This window comes from Olea europaea, chromosome 8, assembly GCF_002742605.1.
Source record: "Olea europaea var. sylvestris chromosome 8, O_europaea_v1, whole genome shotgun sequence".
NCBI classification, from domain to species: domain Eukaryota; kingdom Viridiplantae; phylum Streptophyta; class Magnoliopsida; order Lamiales; family Oleaceae; genus Olea; species Olea europaea.
In genome coordinates, this window is record NC_036244.1 from 2,222,619 (window position 1) to 2,240,154 (window position 17,536).

Consider the following 17,536-nt stretch of genomic DNA (forward strand, 5'->3'; position numbering starts at 1 on the left):
AGGAACTCGCTAGGATTATTCAAGAAGGAATTACGGCTGGCCTACTTCAGGGCAACAAAGGGACGACAAGATTCAGTCCCAATACTCCCGAGATATTAACATTTCCCTTGCCAGACAGATTTAAGTATCCTAGGATCAAAGAATACGATGGGACCACCGATCCAATCAATCATCTAAACGTATACACGGACGTCATGAATCTACAGGTCGCACCAGATCAGGTGATGTGCAAGGCCTTCCCGCAAACTTTGACGAATGCTGCTAGGGATTTGTTCTCAACCTTAGAGCCCAACTCCATAGCCTCATTCTCGGATTTGACGGACAAGTTCTCTGCTTTCTTCGCAAGCAGTAAACGCATCAGGAAGACAGCGACTTTCCTCATGCAACTTAGACAAGGACAAAATGAGACCCTACGTGACTTCATGACCAGGTTCAACAAGGAAAGACTTCAGATTCCCGACCTACACATAACTGCAGCAATTTCTGCCCTTACATATGCCATAAAGTGTGAGGTTTTCAAGATGTCTTTATCCAAAACTCTGCCAAAGACAGTAACCGAGCTTCTTACCCGAGCCGAGAAGTACATAAATATGGAGAAAACACTGAACCCGAGAAAGGTTGGACCATCCCATGACAGGGTCGAGCATAAATGACAGCACGACACGAACCCCCGTGAAGAACATCGAAAAAAACAGAGACAGGAGGTTCTCCCGACGTCATTCACGCGTTTAAATACGTCAAAGACCAATATATTGATGGAGATCAAAGATATGAAGGAACTCAAATGGCCTATCAGAATGAGGTCACCACCCGAATCTAGGGACATGAACAAGTACTGTGAGTTCCATCGGGATCATGGGCATACCACAGAGAACTGTAAGGCCCTACAACGGGAGATTGAAGCCCTTATTAAAAGGGGACTCTTGAGTTCCTACGTCAGTAACGACAAACGCCCGAGGAATGATCGTGGCAGGGAAAAAGCCCCTGAGGCAAAAAGGGATGGTCAAGCCACTGCTGGAACCATCAATATCATCATTGGGGGTATTGCCTCGGGAGGAGACTCTCACAGTGGAATAAAACAATATGCCCGACAATATGCCTTGGCCTCTGGGATGCCTCATGGAAAGCTGGAGGATATTACTTTTGGGACCGGGGACTTAGAAGGTGTATCACTTCCACATGATGACGCCTTGGTAATATTAGCGATTGTGGCCAATTTTGAAGTAAAGAGAATCTTGGTTGACAATGGGAGTGCGATCAATATACTTTCATAAGAAGCTTTTGCCAAAATGGGAATCTCATCTTAGCAGCTCAAAGCGGTTAAAATTCCTCTCCAGGGGTTTGGGGGAGGAGTCATCACTCCAGAGGGTGTCGTCGAGCTTCCACTAACTTTGGGTTCTGGCCAGAAACAAGTTACGGAGATGACATCTTTTCAAGTGGTACGTGTCTCAATGGCCTATAACACAATTCTGGGAAGACCACTCCTGAACAAGATTAAAGCCATTGTGTCCACCTTCCACCTAGCCATGAAGTTTCCAATAAGTAATTGCGTTGGGGTTGTCTGTGGAGACCAGACAGCTGCCAGACAATGCTATGTTGCCAGCGTTCGGGAAATAAATAACGACGTCATGCAAATCTCGAGGATGGATCCCAAGGACGGGCAACAAGTCAGACTTGCTCCTGTCGAAGAATTGATGGAAATTGAGCTCGAGCATGATAAGAAGGTGACGATTGGTCGGGATCTTGACGTCACTCTGAAGACAGAACTTGTTGGTTGCTTATCTCGTAACATTGACGTTTTTGCCTGGAAGGTTGAGGATATGTCAGGGATAGACCCTAAAATTGTAGTCCATAGGCTTAACATTAGCCCAGGGGCCAGACCAGTAAAGCAGATGAAAAGACAGTTTGCCCTAGAACGTCGGGAGGTCATCCGCGAAGAAATTAACAAATTTGTCAGTGCTCGATTCATTCGGGAGGTCCAATATCCCGATTGGCTTGCTAATGTTGTTTTAGTGAAGAAGGCCAATGGTAAGTGGAGGGTCTGCATTGACTTCACAGATCTTAATAAAGCATGTCCAAAGGATAGTTATCCCCTACCGCGAATTGACAACTTGGTGGATAGCACGTCTGGACATAAGCTATACAGCTTCTTGGATGTATTTTTTGGTTATCATCAAATCCTCATGGCCGAGGAAGATCAAGAAAAGACCTCATTCATGGCCGATTCCGCCATATACTGTTATAAGGTCATGCCTTTCGGTTTGAAGAATGTAGGGGCAACATACCAAAGGCTCATCAACAAAGTCTTTGCTAACTTGATTGGAAGGAATGTGGAGGCGTACGTTGATGACATGGTGGTCAAGAGAAAACAGGTGGACAAACATATTTCAGATCTTGAAGAGGTGTTCAACACCTTGAGAAAGTACGGAATGAAGTTAAACCCCGCAAAATGTGCATTTGGCATGGCCTCGGGCAAGTTCTTGGGCTTTATGATCACTCACCGGGGGATAGAGGCCAACCCTGACAAAATACAAGCATTGGCATCTATGGAATCACCAAGGAACAAGAAAGAGGTACAGAGGTTGACTGGTAGGATAACAGCTTTGAACAGGTTCATGTCCCGAGCATCAGACAGGTGCTATCCCTTCTTCAAAGTCCTCAGAGGAAACCAAGGCTTTGATTGGAGTGAAGACCGTGAGAAAGCTTTTCAGGAGCTCAAGCAGACATTGGCATCTCTTCCTATTCTAACTAAGCCTGAGCCTGGTGACACCTTATTTTTGTACCTGGCCGTATCTCAAAACGCGGTCAGCTGGGTCTTGGTGAAAGAGGTTAAGAAAGTCCAACAACCAATCTACTATGTAAGCAAGGTCCTACTAGATACGGAAACAAGGTATACTTTGGCGGAACAACTTGCCCTTGCCTTGGTTGTAGCAGCACGGAAACTCCGGCAGTATTTTCAGTCTCACCCTATTGTGGTGCTCACTAATCAACCACTTAGGCATATACTTTAGAAGCTGGACATATTGGGAAGACTGATGAAGTGGGCAATCGAGCTTGGAGAATTTGACATCGAATTCAAACCACGCCCATCTATCAAAGCCCAAGCACTAGCCGACTTCATTGCAAAACTAACCCCTAGGCCTCGGGGGCCAGGTGACAGATCGAGCATGAGCACTAATTTGAACACTTGACAAATTTTTGTGGATGGAGCATCGAACTCCTCGGGCTCGGGGGCAGGGGTCATCATCATCAGCCCTGACAAACAAACAGAGATCCAATGCACTCTCAGGTTCGAGTTTGAAGCAACCAACAACGAGGCCGAGTATGAGGCCGTCGTTATTGCTCTGGAGCTAGCCCTTTGCCTTGCGCTCGAGTTCGTAAAGATATTCAGCGATTCACAACTGGTGGTCGGACAGATTGAAGGATCATTTGAAAGGAAGGACGAGAAAATGAGTTTGTACTGTATGAAGGTTCAGGATCTTCAACGAAAATTCAAGAGTTGTGAAATTGCAAAAATTGCTCGAAAGGACAACGGAAAAGCCGACGCATTATCCAGGCTTGTGTTCATGGGGGTAGATAGCCTTGATAGAACAGTTCACATTAAAACCATCACAGAACCCAGCATCAATCAAATCCTCAACATCATGGACATTAACAACGAACCATCCTGGATGGACCCAATCATAGAATTCATCACAAGTGGAAATCTACCAAGCGATGCCAGGTTGGCTAGAAGCATCAGAGCCCGAGCTCCTAGGTACTGTATGATTAGCGGTGTCCTCTTTCGCAGAAGTATTACTCTTCCATACCTAAGGTGCCTCAGACCATCAGAATCATCCCAGGCCCTTGCAATAGTTCATGAAGGTGTGTGCGGGAATCATCAAGGAGCCAGGGCCTTGGCCTTTAAACTCGTACGATATGGATACTACTAGCCAACTATGAAAAAAGACGCCTCAGAATATGTTAAAAGATGTGATAGGTGCCAGAGGTTTGGTAATGTTATCCACTCACCAGGCGAAGACCTCACCAACATTAACTGTTCGGCCCCGTTTGAACAATGGGGAGTTGACATCCTCTGCCCCTTTCCTGTGGCAAGAGGTCAATTAAAGTTTGTTGCTGTAGCAGTAGAGTACTTCACAAAATGGGTAGAGGCCGAACCTCTCGCCAAAATATCGGAGCCCAAGCTAAGAGCCTTCACTTAGAGGTCTATCATTTGCAGGTTTGGGATACCAAAGGTCCTCATCACCGACAATGGCAGGCAATTTGACAATCAACAATTTAGAAACTTTTGCTCAAACCTTGGGATTGATCACCGTCTGACATCAGTTTCGCATCCTCAGAGCATTGGTCTGGCCGAGGTAACAAATCGAATCATATTGCTAGACCTCCGAACAAGAATAAGCAATGCTAGGGGTTCTTGGTCCGACGAGCTGCCTTCTATACTTTGGACGTATAGAACAACTCATAGGACAACCACAGGAGAAACCCCTTTTATGTTAGCCTATGGCATTGAAGCAATGGTCTCAGTGGAAATTAGACTGCCAAGCCATAGAAGGCTCGTGCCAGAAACCTCGGAGCATACAACTGAACATCTTGATCTCTTGGAAGAAGTACGGGAGCAAGCCGCTATAAATGTGGCCTCTTACCAAACTAAGATAGCAAAACATTTTAATAGCAAAGTCAAGGCTAGGAGGTTCAGAGCTGGCGATTTGGTCTTGAGAAGGGCCGAAGCAGCAGGCCACCCCCCAGGGAAGCTCGGGCCCTTTGAGGTCATACGACAGGTTCGCAAAGGAGCATACAGCCTAAGAGACACTTCGAGTAGACCTCTTTCGAGGCCCTCGAATGCCGACAATCTAAAAATATATTACAAGTAACATTCCCGACGCCATTTAAGAGATTTTCTTTTTCTGCATTTTTTAATCTGAATGTCGTTTTTGGTTTTTCGGGCCTGTGTGTCCTTGAATTTTATTTCTAGTTTAGCAAGCCTGCATGCCCATGCATGTTTTCCAATTTCTTTTGTAATGAACTACGTTCGGCTTGATCCCGTTTGGGTACGTAGGCAGCTTGGATACAATATAAATCCAAGTCCAGTCCAAACAATTAATAAATCCAAACCTCGAATATAACAGCCCGATAGTTAGCCTTGTCATCGAGCAAGCCACCTAAAGCCTTGCCCCGAGCAAGCATGTAAGCATGTAAGCCTTGCCCTCGAGCAAGCCGTCTAAAGCCTTGCCCCTAGCAAGCATGTAAGCCTTGTCCTTGACAAGCCAATGTAAGCCTTGCTCTCGAGTAAGCCGTCTAAAGCCTTGCCCCGAGCAAGCATGTAAGTCTTGTCCTTGACAAGCCAATGTAAGCCTTGCCCTCGAGCAAACCGTCTAAAGCCTTGCCCCGAGCAAGCATGTAAGCCTTGCCTCACGCAAGCACCAAAATCTTGGAGCTCATAATCAGCACATCAAAATAGTGCAGCACAAGTATAAATCCCGAGGACATACATCCCGACCATATATCCTTGTATTTTTGTCCAAGGCTGGAAAGTGAAAGCTCCGGATAAACTTATATACAGAGGTCGGTCACAATTCTTCGAACACCCCGAGGTTACCACCCATCGCGATTAGTCCTCGAGGTAATTCAATATAAATGTCGGGACAGTTTTACCGTCAAGGTGTTGAACTATTCACTATTGTCCTCGGCATTATGACTTGCTTAAAAATCAAATTGTTTTTTCTCAATCGTCATGATTATTTAGTCGTCGGGATATTAATCTTCTTAGTCGTCGAGATAATTAATTGTCTTTGTCATCGAGATAATTAATCCTTCTCGGTCGTCGAGATATTGGTTAATATTCGACGCTATGAAATAGAAACATGACGATAATACAGAATAAGCTCGGTGGAAAGGAAAAACTATTTCCATTAAGATCGGGAACTTTACAATTACAAAAAAAAAAAATAATACAGAATGAGCTCAGTAAATTTAGGCGTCAGTGTTCTGACTGCCTTGGCCTTCCTCGACATCATCACCCTCAATATCGACGTCTTCATCTCCAGGATTTTCTTCAGACTCTGAAAGATGAAGGTCGTCAGCCACCTCGGGGATTGACTTCAGATCCTCAGGGTGAGCATCTGGCCTCAGGCGCATGAAAGCTCGAGCTTCCTTCAGGGCATGAAAGTAAGAGCCCATAGCATAGTCGCCCTTTAACTCGTTGAAGGCATCAGACTTCTTAAAGTCCTCGACCACGTCCTCCCGCTTGGCCAGCTCCGCATCAAAATCTTTTTTATTGCGCTCGAGGTCGAGCTTGAAGTGCTCAGCCTCAGCCTTCGCAGTACCGGCCTCGCCCTGAGCACTGCGTAGATCATTTCGCATATGCTCGCGCTCCCTCAATAGCTGAGCACGCTCCTCCTCTAGGTTGGCGATCCTCAGATCCCGAGCAGAAACGGGACCCTCGAGGTTTGCCATTTTTGAAGACTCGTCCTTTTCCTTCAAGGAAAGACCTCTGAAAAATGGTGCATGTTACTTAACCTCGGGACGTAAAGATAACAAAAATAATATAAAAACAGCCGACGATCTTACCTTCAAGGCCATAGCCTCGAGAGCCCTCAAGCCATTGCTTAAGTCGACATCTGCCGGGTATTTGTCGACGATGCTGAGCACTGAGTGGCACCGAGAGCATCCCTCGGGATTAGTAGGCCCCGGTGGCAGGCACTCATCCTCGAGGTCGACCACGTCAACAGGTCCCCGAGGAAGAGACTTCCGAGGAGTCCCTAGAAGATCCTGCTGCTGAGATCCCGTCCTCCCTATTCCCGGAGACGGTCCTCGGGGCCTTAACGATTCCCCAGGCCCACTGGTCTGCCTTTCCTGACTCGAATCCCGAGGTCTCCTTTGGCCCCTCCTCTGGCCTGGAGCCCCAGCCTGGGGAGCCTTGGACTTCTTGTTTACTGCCTGACGAAGGGCACTTGGGTCAAACGTCATCTTTGCAAAAATAAAAAATAACATGTAATTAGCACGAGCATAGTAAAAATACAGATCGGGAAATTAAGCGTCAAAATCACATATCCTACCCTCGATTCCTTTCATGTTTGCAAGCTCGAGGATATCATCCAAGTCATAAACGAGGGGCTCGAGCTCCTCTAGCATTTGCCTATGCCTCTCCAACGACTCAAAGTACGCCTGACCCCCGCAAAACTTAGTAGTATCAGGCACCCCCCATTTATCCTTCCACCCATTCAGGGAGCTAGGCATCCTCGGGATTCTAAACCCTCATCGGGTTGAGAGGTAAGCAAAACAAGAGTACTGGGGGAGTTGTTTTAGGTCGAAGACCATCCTACATAAGTCGACATACGGGATAATCCCTAGGTATCTACAAGCAATAAAAAAATATGTCAACATCCTCCACCCATTCGGCACTAACTGCCCCGGGCTCATGTTATGCTCGGTCAAAAGCGCGAGGAAAAAGTGCTGCAATGGCCACCTGAATCCCCCCTTTAGAGAATCTTTGAAAATGACAAACTCTCCCTCCTGAGCAATAGCTACCCTATCCTCATTGCTAGGAGACCTAATATCACAGTTCGACATCAGGCCGAATTTCCTAGCAGTCGTCACTGCTAAGTGCTCCTTAAACCTACAAGGATGGTCGGGGTACACTAACGGGGGCGGGATATCCTAGGCTCGATGATTAGCACTTATGGGGATGGCCATAGGTATTATTGACTGCCCTAAGTCCTCGGTTGGTGTTCCCGAACTCGAGGATGACGTATCGCTATCACTGCTCGTCATCCTATCTTAAATATAGACTTTTCTAAAAACAAACAACTTAAAGTCTTGAGGACTCACCTTATCCCGACGATTCCGACAAGGTTTACTGATAGTGAAAAAGTAAAAAATGAATAGGAAAGGAGGCTTATATAGGGAAACATGGGTGGGAGGCCAAAGGTCGCATCCTGAACCGTTCGATCATGCCACGTGTCCTACATCCCACGGTCTAAAAATTACACCGCCTTTCTACTAGGACTGGCGTCATTACCACATCTGACGTCAGCCCTCAGGAGTCCTTCCTCAGTAATGAATCAAAGGTGCTATACCGAAGACTGTAATTAGGACCTTTTGCACCTATCATCGTGCATATAATCGAGCACAGGTACACGGGGGCCAATGATATAACCAAGTTTTATTCCCGACGTCTATAGACCCGAGGACTTGATTTCATCGATATGTGTATCAAAATGCTCGGGACATATGTGCTCGGGTATCCCCATATGCCCGAATTGTTACCCCGAAGAGTTATTCAACAATCATTCGACATGTCCTCGGGATTATGTCCTCGAGATTATAACCTACGAAGCGCCTTATCCAACGAGAGATTTATTCTGACTAAAAATTCTCAATTCATGTCTCCTACGCCCAGAAGAACTCTATTGGTATCACAGTTATACCTCAATTCAAACTCCTATCTCACGTAGGACTCATTGGTGTTATATTGCAAAATCAAGCTGTCCTACTACAGGTGCACTACGGAATCCTAGTATGAACACACCACCTACCTCTATAAATACAGAACCTTGGGCCATTATTCAGGTACGTTTTTCATTGTTCTCCAGCACATAGCCTCACGCACAAAATTCCCTTTCTGACTTAAGCATTGGAGGGGTGACGAGAACACACCTCGTTGCCTTTGTTTCAGGTACCGGAAGATCACGTTCGCGGTCCTTATCAGTCATCAAGCTCGGGAAATCTACAGGTACGATTTTTGGTAGCATCACCCAGCTTCCCGCCTTGTCAAAGATAGATGCATAGAGTCACTCCGCTACACTGACGCTAATTTCTCTACCGTCACCTGCATCTTCCAGTCTTCTTCTTGCATGCTTGGCCATCGCAATTTGCTCGCGCCACCCAGTTTGCCTCTTCAGCCAGCACGTTCCACCACCGATGTCTCTCACCGGCCGCCTCTCCTTTCATACTATGGAGATTAAAAGCTGCTAACCAATACATTGAAGGCTCATGTTCTTACCGTTCCTGTGCCACCACTTTTCTTGTTGTCTTTGTCAAAAGCCTCTATCCGGTCTGCTCACAGTTTTGGTAAGGATTTATTCGGCTTTTCATTGAAAATTTGCTTTTATTTAAGTATTTTGCTTTTTAAGTTGTCTAGTTTAGTTCCAAGTTAAGAAAAAAAAAATTACATCTAAAATGAATCTCAAATATCTAGAACACTCTCATAAAGTCTTATCCCAACAAGTCAACAATCTTTCAACTGATTTAGTGTCTATGAAATTCAATTTAACTGAATTTAAGGATCTTTTAATGGAATTACATCGAAATTCAGAAAAACATCCCAGAGATAATATTTTTGAATCATGGACAGAAAGTCGAAACATTCATAATCCTATTTGTCAGGCTCCTGAGATTCCAACTAGTGGCAAATTACCTAACCTACGCAATCCTAGGCACTACGTACACACTTCGGAATATCTTGAACCCTGTATCCAACATAGTCACTCACCCTAAGCCCCTACCCAACATTATGATCAACACGAGGACTTTACTGATGATAAAACTAGACAAGTTAAAGTAGATGCCCCTGAATTTCATGGCCGTCTAAACCCCGAAGCCTTTTTAGACTGGCTGGGGTCCATCAAAGAGTACTTCTATTGGTATCACATGCCTGACTATCAACACATATGTTTCGCTAAATTGAAACTCGTCAAATCTGCTAAATGCTATTAGCAAAGTGTGACATGTAATCTTAAATAGCTAGGTCAACCAATCACTCTATAGGGAGAAATGAAAACAAAACTTGCTGAAAAGTACTTCCCACCTTACCATCATCTCAACTTTTGGAGCATCTGCTTAATCATAGACAGAACTCTTCGATCGTAACTGATTATAGATCTCACTTAGATGAGTTGCGCATCGTTATTGTCTTAATGAAATCGTAGACATTACTATCACTAGGTTTCTTAATGGCCTGAGATCCAACCTCAAACAATAGGTCAACATACTTAGTCCTTTCTCTTCAGATGATGCTTTCCAAAGCCCTCGAATATGAGGTTTTAATATGAGGTATTCTAAATTATCCTACACCCGAAGAGGCCCTTTGACCTTTGTGGACTCTCACGTGTCTTGCTCTAATCCATCCACCAATCTTGGTAGCGTCCCAGTATCATCCTAGTCCCGTACAATTGTTGGGTCATCATCTTTATCACCTTCACTTTCCCAAGAAATCAATATGAGTCAACCTTCTTACTCAACATTTTACCAAATGCTAACCTTTTAATCTAGTGTATTGCCTCTCGATATCTTCATCATACCCTTGCTATTAATCAAGAGCCACTATTCCCAACTCCAAAAAACAAATGATATTTAACGGTCTACCCTTGTTGAATTTGATTCTTGGAAAAGGACATCAATTTTCCAGATATACATCTCGTACAACTCCCACTCTTGCAAATTAGAAATTGATGGGAATAGTACCATGAATGTTGTTTTCACTTCAACTGTGACCAATTTCGGATTCAAACTCGAACCCCACTCTTAACCATTTAAGGTAGCATGGGTCGATAGGACTTCTTTGCCTGTCACTCAATGTTGCCCTATTTCTCTTACGTTTTGCACATTCTACTCGGAGGATCTTTACTACGACATCTTACCCATTGATGTTACTTACATCCTTTTAGGTCGTCCTTAGATTCACTCTCACGACATTAAGCACTTTTGGCGCGACGATATTTATGAGTTCAACAATATTGGTAAACTTATTAGGTTTCTTCTAACCAAACCCTTAGACCCTCCAAAGAGACCATTCCCTAAAACAAGGCCCATGTATACTACAGGTACAAACAATTAGATCCAGCTCTTGTCCTATAAGGACTTTAAGAGTGAGATTTACAACATCGGGTTGATGTTTGCTATAGTTACCAAAGCCTATTCCCAACCCACTTCTGATTCACACATTGATAACCCCTTTGACGTCACCTCGTTGCTAGAAGAGTTTAGTGATATGACCCCTGATGACCTACCCGACGAGCTCCTTCCTATTCGTGATATTCAACATACTATCGGCTTGGTCCCTAGTTTACAGTTATCGAATTGTCCTCACTATTGGATGAACCCCACGGAACAGGTCAAGTTGAATAAACAAATTGAAGCTTTACTAGCTAAAGGTTTATTTGTCATAGCCTTACTTTGTGTGCGGTCCCGATCCTACTTACTCCAAAAAATGATGGATCTTGGCATATGTGTGTCGATAGCCGCGCTATTAACAAAATTACTATTAAATATCGGTTTCCTTTTCTGCGCCTCGAGGACAGTGGATGAGCTTGCAGGATCTTTGTGGCTTTCTAAAATATATTTAAGGAGCGGGTATCATCTAATTAGGGTTAGACCACGGGATGAATGGAAAATGACTTTTAAGACTTAAGATGGTTTATACGGGTGGCTAGTTATGCCTTTTGAGATGTCAAATGCGCGTAGAACTTTTATGAGGGTCACGAATCATGTTATTTGACCTTTCATTGGAAAATTCTTGTGGTCTATTTTATATTGATTTATAGTCAATGACGAGAGGTATACTTAGACCACCTTCAATAGATTTTCCTTACCTTTCGTTCAGCCAAATTATACGCTAACCTGAAAAGTATTCATTTCTACAGTCACAAGTCCTCTTTTTAGGATTCATTATCTCTGCCCAAGGGATTTCTACTGATCCAGCTAAAATCTCTATAATTCGTAATTGGCCAACACCTCCAACTTTTACCAAGGCTTGTAGCTTTGATGGATTAGCCTCATTCTATAAACGATTCATCCAAGGTTTTAGTTCTATTACCATCCCTATAACTGAGTGTATGAAAAAAGGGAATTTTCAATGGACTCATCTGCACAAAAAGCCTTCTTGGCCATTAAGCAAAAGTTAACCGAAGCACTTGTTTTACGTCACCTTGATCTCTCTAAAGTTCTTGAGGTGACCTACAATGCTATTGTTGTCGAGATAGGTAATGTATCAGGTCAAGATGGTCATCCTATCACTTATTTCAACGAGATATTAAATCAAGCATTGTCCAAACTCTTTGTTATTGGCGATATTATTTATTGCCACAGGAGCTCATTCTTATTTTCACCATTAAGCCCTTCATTGCCTCAATTCCCAGCATAATTTGGGTAATCAACACGTTAAGTGGATAGAGTTTTTTAAAGTATACATTTGACCTCTACCATCAAACTGGGGTCGACAACAAAGCAACTGATGTCCTTAGCCGTATTACTACAGTACTCTATACTATGACCACTACGATAGTGGGATTTGAGCATTTAAAAGATGAATATTCTAGTTGTCCTTAATTTGGTATCATTTTTAAAGAACTGCCAGCTAATTCCTCTCATAATTACGTTGTTTTTTTTGCTCAATCTTTTTAAAGATATCAAATTATGTAACCTTCGTACCTCACTATGTGAATTCCTTATCTAGGTACAACATGTAGGAGGTCTTGCAGGTCATTTTGGTTGAGACAAAACCATTGCCTTAGTTGAGGATAGGTTTTATTAGCCTTCACTTAAGAAGGACGTGGCTCACATTGTGTCACAGTGTCACACTTGTCAGTTAGGTAAGGCTTAACATCAAAACACTAGAATGTATATCCCCTCCCTATTTTCCATACTCCCTAGCGTGATCTTATCATGGATTTTGTCCCGAGGTTGCCTAAAATCACTAGAGGTCATGATTCCATTTTTGTCGTTGTGCATAGATTCTCTAAGATGGCCCATTTCATTCCAAGATCCATGTCTATTGACGCATCCTATATCGTTAAGTTATATTTTAAAGAGGTTATTCGTCTACACAGACTGTCTGTCATTATTACGTCTGATCATGACATTAAATTTGTTAGTTAGGAAAGCATTTGGAAATTGTTTGTAACAACTCGTAAGTTTTCATAAGCATTCCACCTCAAGCAGATGGTCAAACTAAAGTAGTAAATCGTAGTTTAGGAAACTTTCTTTGTTGCTTAGTTGGGAAAAATCGGGTAATTAAGACTTGATATTGCTCACTGTTGAATTCACATACAATAATTTTGTTAATATATCTAACAATCATAGCTCATTTGAGGTCATATAGGGTTTCTCCCCACATCAACCACTAGATCTAGTTCTTTTATCTACTGATTTTCACTCTACTGCATCTGCTCAATCTTTTGCGGATCATATTTGATATTCAAATGTTGAGATTAAAAAAAAACTACTCTTAGTGATGACCACTCTAAACTGACAGCTGATTCACATCGCAGGCATAAAGAATTCAAGATTGGCGATTTTTTTATGATATAACTTGCACTTGAATGTTTAAAAGAAAAAAAAAACACTGCAATAAAACTTTGTGCTAGGTCACTTGGCCCTTTCCCTATTATTAAAAGGTTTGGAACTAATGCTTATCGACTTGCTTTGCCAACACACGTCAATATTATTCCAGTTTTCAATATAGAAGACTTATATCCTTATCAAGGTACATTCAAGGCTCCAATTTTGTCTTCTAACATGTGTGCAGGACACGTGTCTCGACATCCCCTGGAGCTCCTATCACCACATTTTCACTTCAGTATATTGTTGATGAGGTGCTTAATGTTCAGATCATTGCTTCCCAAAACGGGGTTTTTTGTAGTTTTCTTGTGCATTGAAAAGGTCGCCCACTTAGTAATGCTACTTGCATTAATAGTTGGATGCAAAGCTTTTGGATGTCTACTTGGACTATACCTCATTGGAGTCAAGTTCTTTCAACTAGGGAAGAATGATGCAACAAGAAAAGAACTAAAAGTCTATTCAAGACGAAAGGCTAAGATTTAGTAGAATTTGAGTTTATTTAAATTTTAGTATTTTGATTTTGATAGTATTATCTTTTATTTCAATTTTGTTTAGATAGAATGTTTATTTAATTTTGAAGTCCTTTCCTATATAAAGGGACTTAGGGCAATGTTTACAAATACACCTGAAATATATGAATAAAATTATTTCTTTGCTCTAGATTTTTCTCTTTAAACCCCTTTTTTTCTTCAATTCTTATTGTTCATTATCAATTTTATGTTTCTTGCATTTACTTTGACTTAAATTAAAATTTAGATTTCAATCCCCACCAAACAGTGTCTTAAAATTAAATAAATTGATATTAAGAATCTCAAACATAATGAAAGTTTCTCAAATTCCTTGAATCAGCTTCTAAATTAATCAATTTGTCAAAAGTTCAATAATGAAAAAAAAATCAAATTTAAATACAAAACAGAATTTGAATTATATCAACTCTATATACCCTAGTCAACAACTAGTTATAGTCATCATTTTTAATTGTTAATTCCTTTTTAGGAAAATATTTTTAACAAATGAATTAATATTCTTCATTAGACAAAGGGAAACTCACAAAGCTCATTTTCTTTATGCTGAAGATTTTTTACTTTCCGTCCTTGAGCTTTGGTTCTATGAAATTGGAAACATGCATATGGTTAACTACTTGATGTGAATCTACGTAGCAATAGTAGCTATAAAATCCACACCACATTGATTCAAAACGCCAAGTAAGCTAAATCTCAGTTTGAAGCTCAACCCAATAATTTATTGAACCAAAGAACCAACATAATCGTTGACAATATGTTGACCTCGTGTAAAAAAAACTATGAACCTTACTATAAATTTGTTGAACCCGGCAAAGAATATGAATTTTTGATAAGTTCGGATAATTTGAGCAACACAAATATTGAAAATATTTTATATGTTTTGCTCAATTAAGAACAAGATAGAAAGTGAAAATTTTCACATTATGGTTAATTCTAAAAAATTAATGTTTTTATTGTACAATAAATGTGCCTTATATAGGCATAAAATAAACTCCAAATCAAAACGAAACTCTAGTTCTAAAGACAAATTCAAATAAACTACAAAACTACAAAACAAATTTGAATAAAACTAAAATACTATGAAGAACTCTAATCCTAAAGGCAAATTCAAATAAACTAGAAAATTACAAAACAAATTTGAATAAAACTAAAATACTACACAAATGAAAATACCATTAAACTAACCCAAAATATAAAAATGCAAAAATAGACCCCTAAATAATCGAATTTGACCCTCAAAGTTAGACAAAGTCATTTGACAAAGTTGTGTAAAATCGAAAGACGTTTTTGGATTGTCCTAATAGGAGAAATTCGACAATCGAGCAAAAAGTTATACGCATTTTTGTACATCCTTTTATGTTTTCGCACATACTTCATATTCATTCTATTTTCTAATTGATTCAAAATCTTCTCTTCTAATTGATCCGTATCAATCCGGAACATGCAATAGATCATTGTTAGATTGCCCTCCATGATTCCTTCCATCTTCTTCAAGAAGATTTTCCCTCGAATCTTGACATTGAAATTGAATATATTTTTTTTTCTTGAACTTATTTCACCTTTTTTTTGATGTCTCTTGATTTTTCTTGAGATCCCTTTGTTTTTTTTTAAGCTCTTTTTTTAAACTCGAAAATAAAAAGTGAAAAAAATAGAACCAAATTTTAGAGTCAAAACTTTAATACCAACTGATGTGAACCCACGTAACAATAGTAGTTATGAAACTCACACAAGATTGATTAAAAATCTCAAGAAAGCTAAATCTCAGTTTGAAACTTGATTCAATAATTTATTGAATCAAATACCAACACAATCGCCGACAATATGTTGATCCCGTGATCACAAAACTATGAACCTACTATGAATTTGTTGAACGCCCCAAAGAGTATAAATCTTTGATAAGTTTGGATAGTATGAACGCCAAAAATATTGAAAATATTTGACAAGTTCTATTCAGTTGAGAACAAGATAGAAAGGGAAAATTTTTCATATTATGATTAATTCTAAAAAATTAATGTCTTTATTGTATAATGAGTGAGCATTTCATAAGCACAAAATAAAATCATAATCAAAACAGAACTCTAATTCTAAAGGCAAATTCAAATAAACTAGAAAACAAATCTAAATAAAACTAAAGTACTACAAAGAACTCAAATTTTAAAAACAAATTCAAATAAACTACAAAACTACAAAACAAATTTGAATAAAACTAAAATATTACAAATAACGAAAATACTCTAAAACTAATTCAAAACATAAAATTCAAAAATAGAACCTAAAAAACAGAATTTGACTCTCAAAGTTTGATAACGTCATTCGACAAACTTTTATAGAATCAAAAGACGTTTTGGATTGTACTCATGGGCGAAAATTTGACAAGTAAGCGGAAAATTATACCCATTTTGTACATCCTTTTATGTTTTTATACATAATTCATATTCATTCTATTTTCTAATTGGTTTAGGATCTTATCTTCTAATTGATTCGTATCAATTTGGATCATACAATGGATCCTTGTTAGCTTGCCCTCCATGATTCCTATTACTGTTGCTACCATTATGAGTCCATCAATGAGTTCAACTTACAATGATGAAAACCACGAGAAAAGGTTCCTTCTAGCATATGGCTGGTCATCTCTTGGAGACATTGTTACGCCATTTTCAATGAGACTCCAAGTATGACCATGTAATTGTCACATAACAAGCAAATCTGGGTTCGTACTGTAAGTCATTCTGCCCTTTTGACAATTCCACCGAACCCCAATAAAGAGGTCAAACCCTCATGGATAAGGTGAGAAGGTAGAGGCTTTGCATGAGATCTTCCGTGCAAAATCTTCCGTTTATGAATGTTGTGACAACACACTCCAACATCCATTCTACCAAGTCAATATGTCAAGTCTAATCCCTATGTTTTAGGCCCAGAGATGCAAAAGGATCTAATGTTAAATGCTCCTGAACTTAGGAGTTACCGATTGATACATATGACAATATACCGTAACTGCAAGGATGAGGCCATGAGTCTCTTCATCCAATGGTTGTTAGCTATCTCCTTCTACTATAAAAACTTACACATTGTGCCATTCAAAAGTAATACAAGTTTATGCTCTTAAACATATAACTTTTGCCCTCTCTATTCTATACATAATCCTCAAATTTGAACCCCTTTTATCCAAGTGGCTCACACCTAAATATTATTCATATAAAGGCTGACTTGACTATTAGAGTGTGCGCGGCCGCCTCCATCACCACCGAAGATTGGACACATATTCTAATGATTGTAATGCCCCGAAAATTTTAAAATAAAAATATATTTGTTTTATATGTTATATTTTGAAAAACTGAGTAATAAAATGAAATATGCTTTAAATTCATATTTTTTGGGTCAAATAATTAAATTTTAATAAGACGAGTATAAGTATATCAATATTGGACTCGTTGGATAGCTTATAATTAATTACGCATATTAGGCTTGAGAAAAAGTCGATTTGAATAAGTCAACACTAAAAAAATTGCAGTTCGAAGTAGTTGATAAAAACTAGTTTTCAAATTGGACTAAAACTTTGGAAAAAAAATGCTGCTGCTGCCTCGCTAGATTATTATGATTTTTGAATGGTGTGGTTTTGTGGACACGTGTAGAAATGGTAGAAAATGTAGGTTCTTTTTATATGATTTATTTGC

At 40.2% G+C, this 17,536-nt stretch overlaps 1 protein-coding gene across 1 annotated transcript; it reads left to right on the top strand.

The window, feature by feature from the left end:
* The first annotated feature begins 10,810 nt into the window (after nucleotides 1-10,810).
* LOC111398158 lies at nucleotides 10,811-11,410 on the top strand. Its single transcript, XM_023025094.1, has 2 exons — nucleotides 10,811-10,823; nucleotides 10,905-11,410. The coding sequence occupies exons 1-2, from the start codon at nucleotides 10,811-10,813 to the stop codon at nucleotides 11,408-11,410; spliced, it is 519 nt and encodes a 172-aa protein (XP_022880862.1).
* The last annotated feature ends 6,126 nt before the right edge of the window (nucleotides 11,411-17,536 follow it).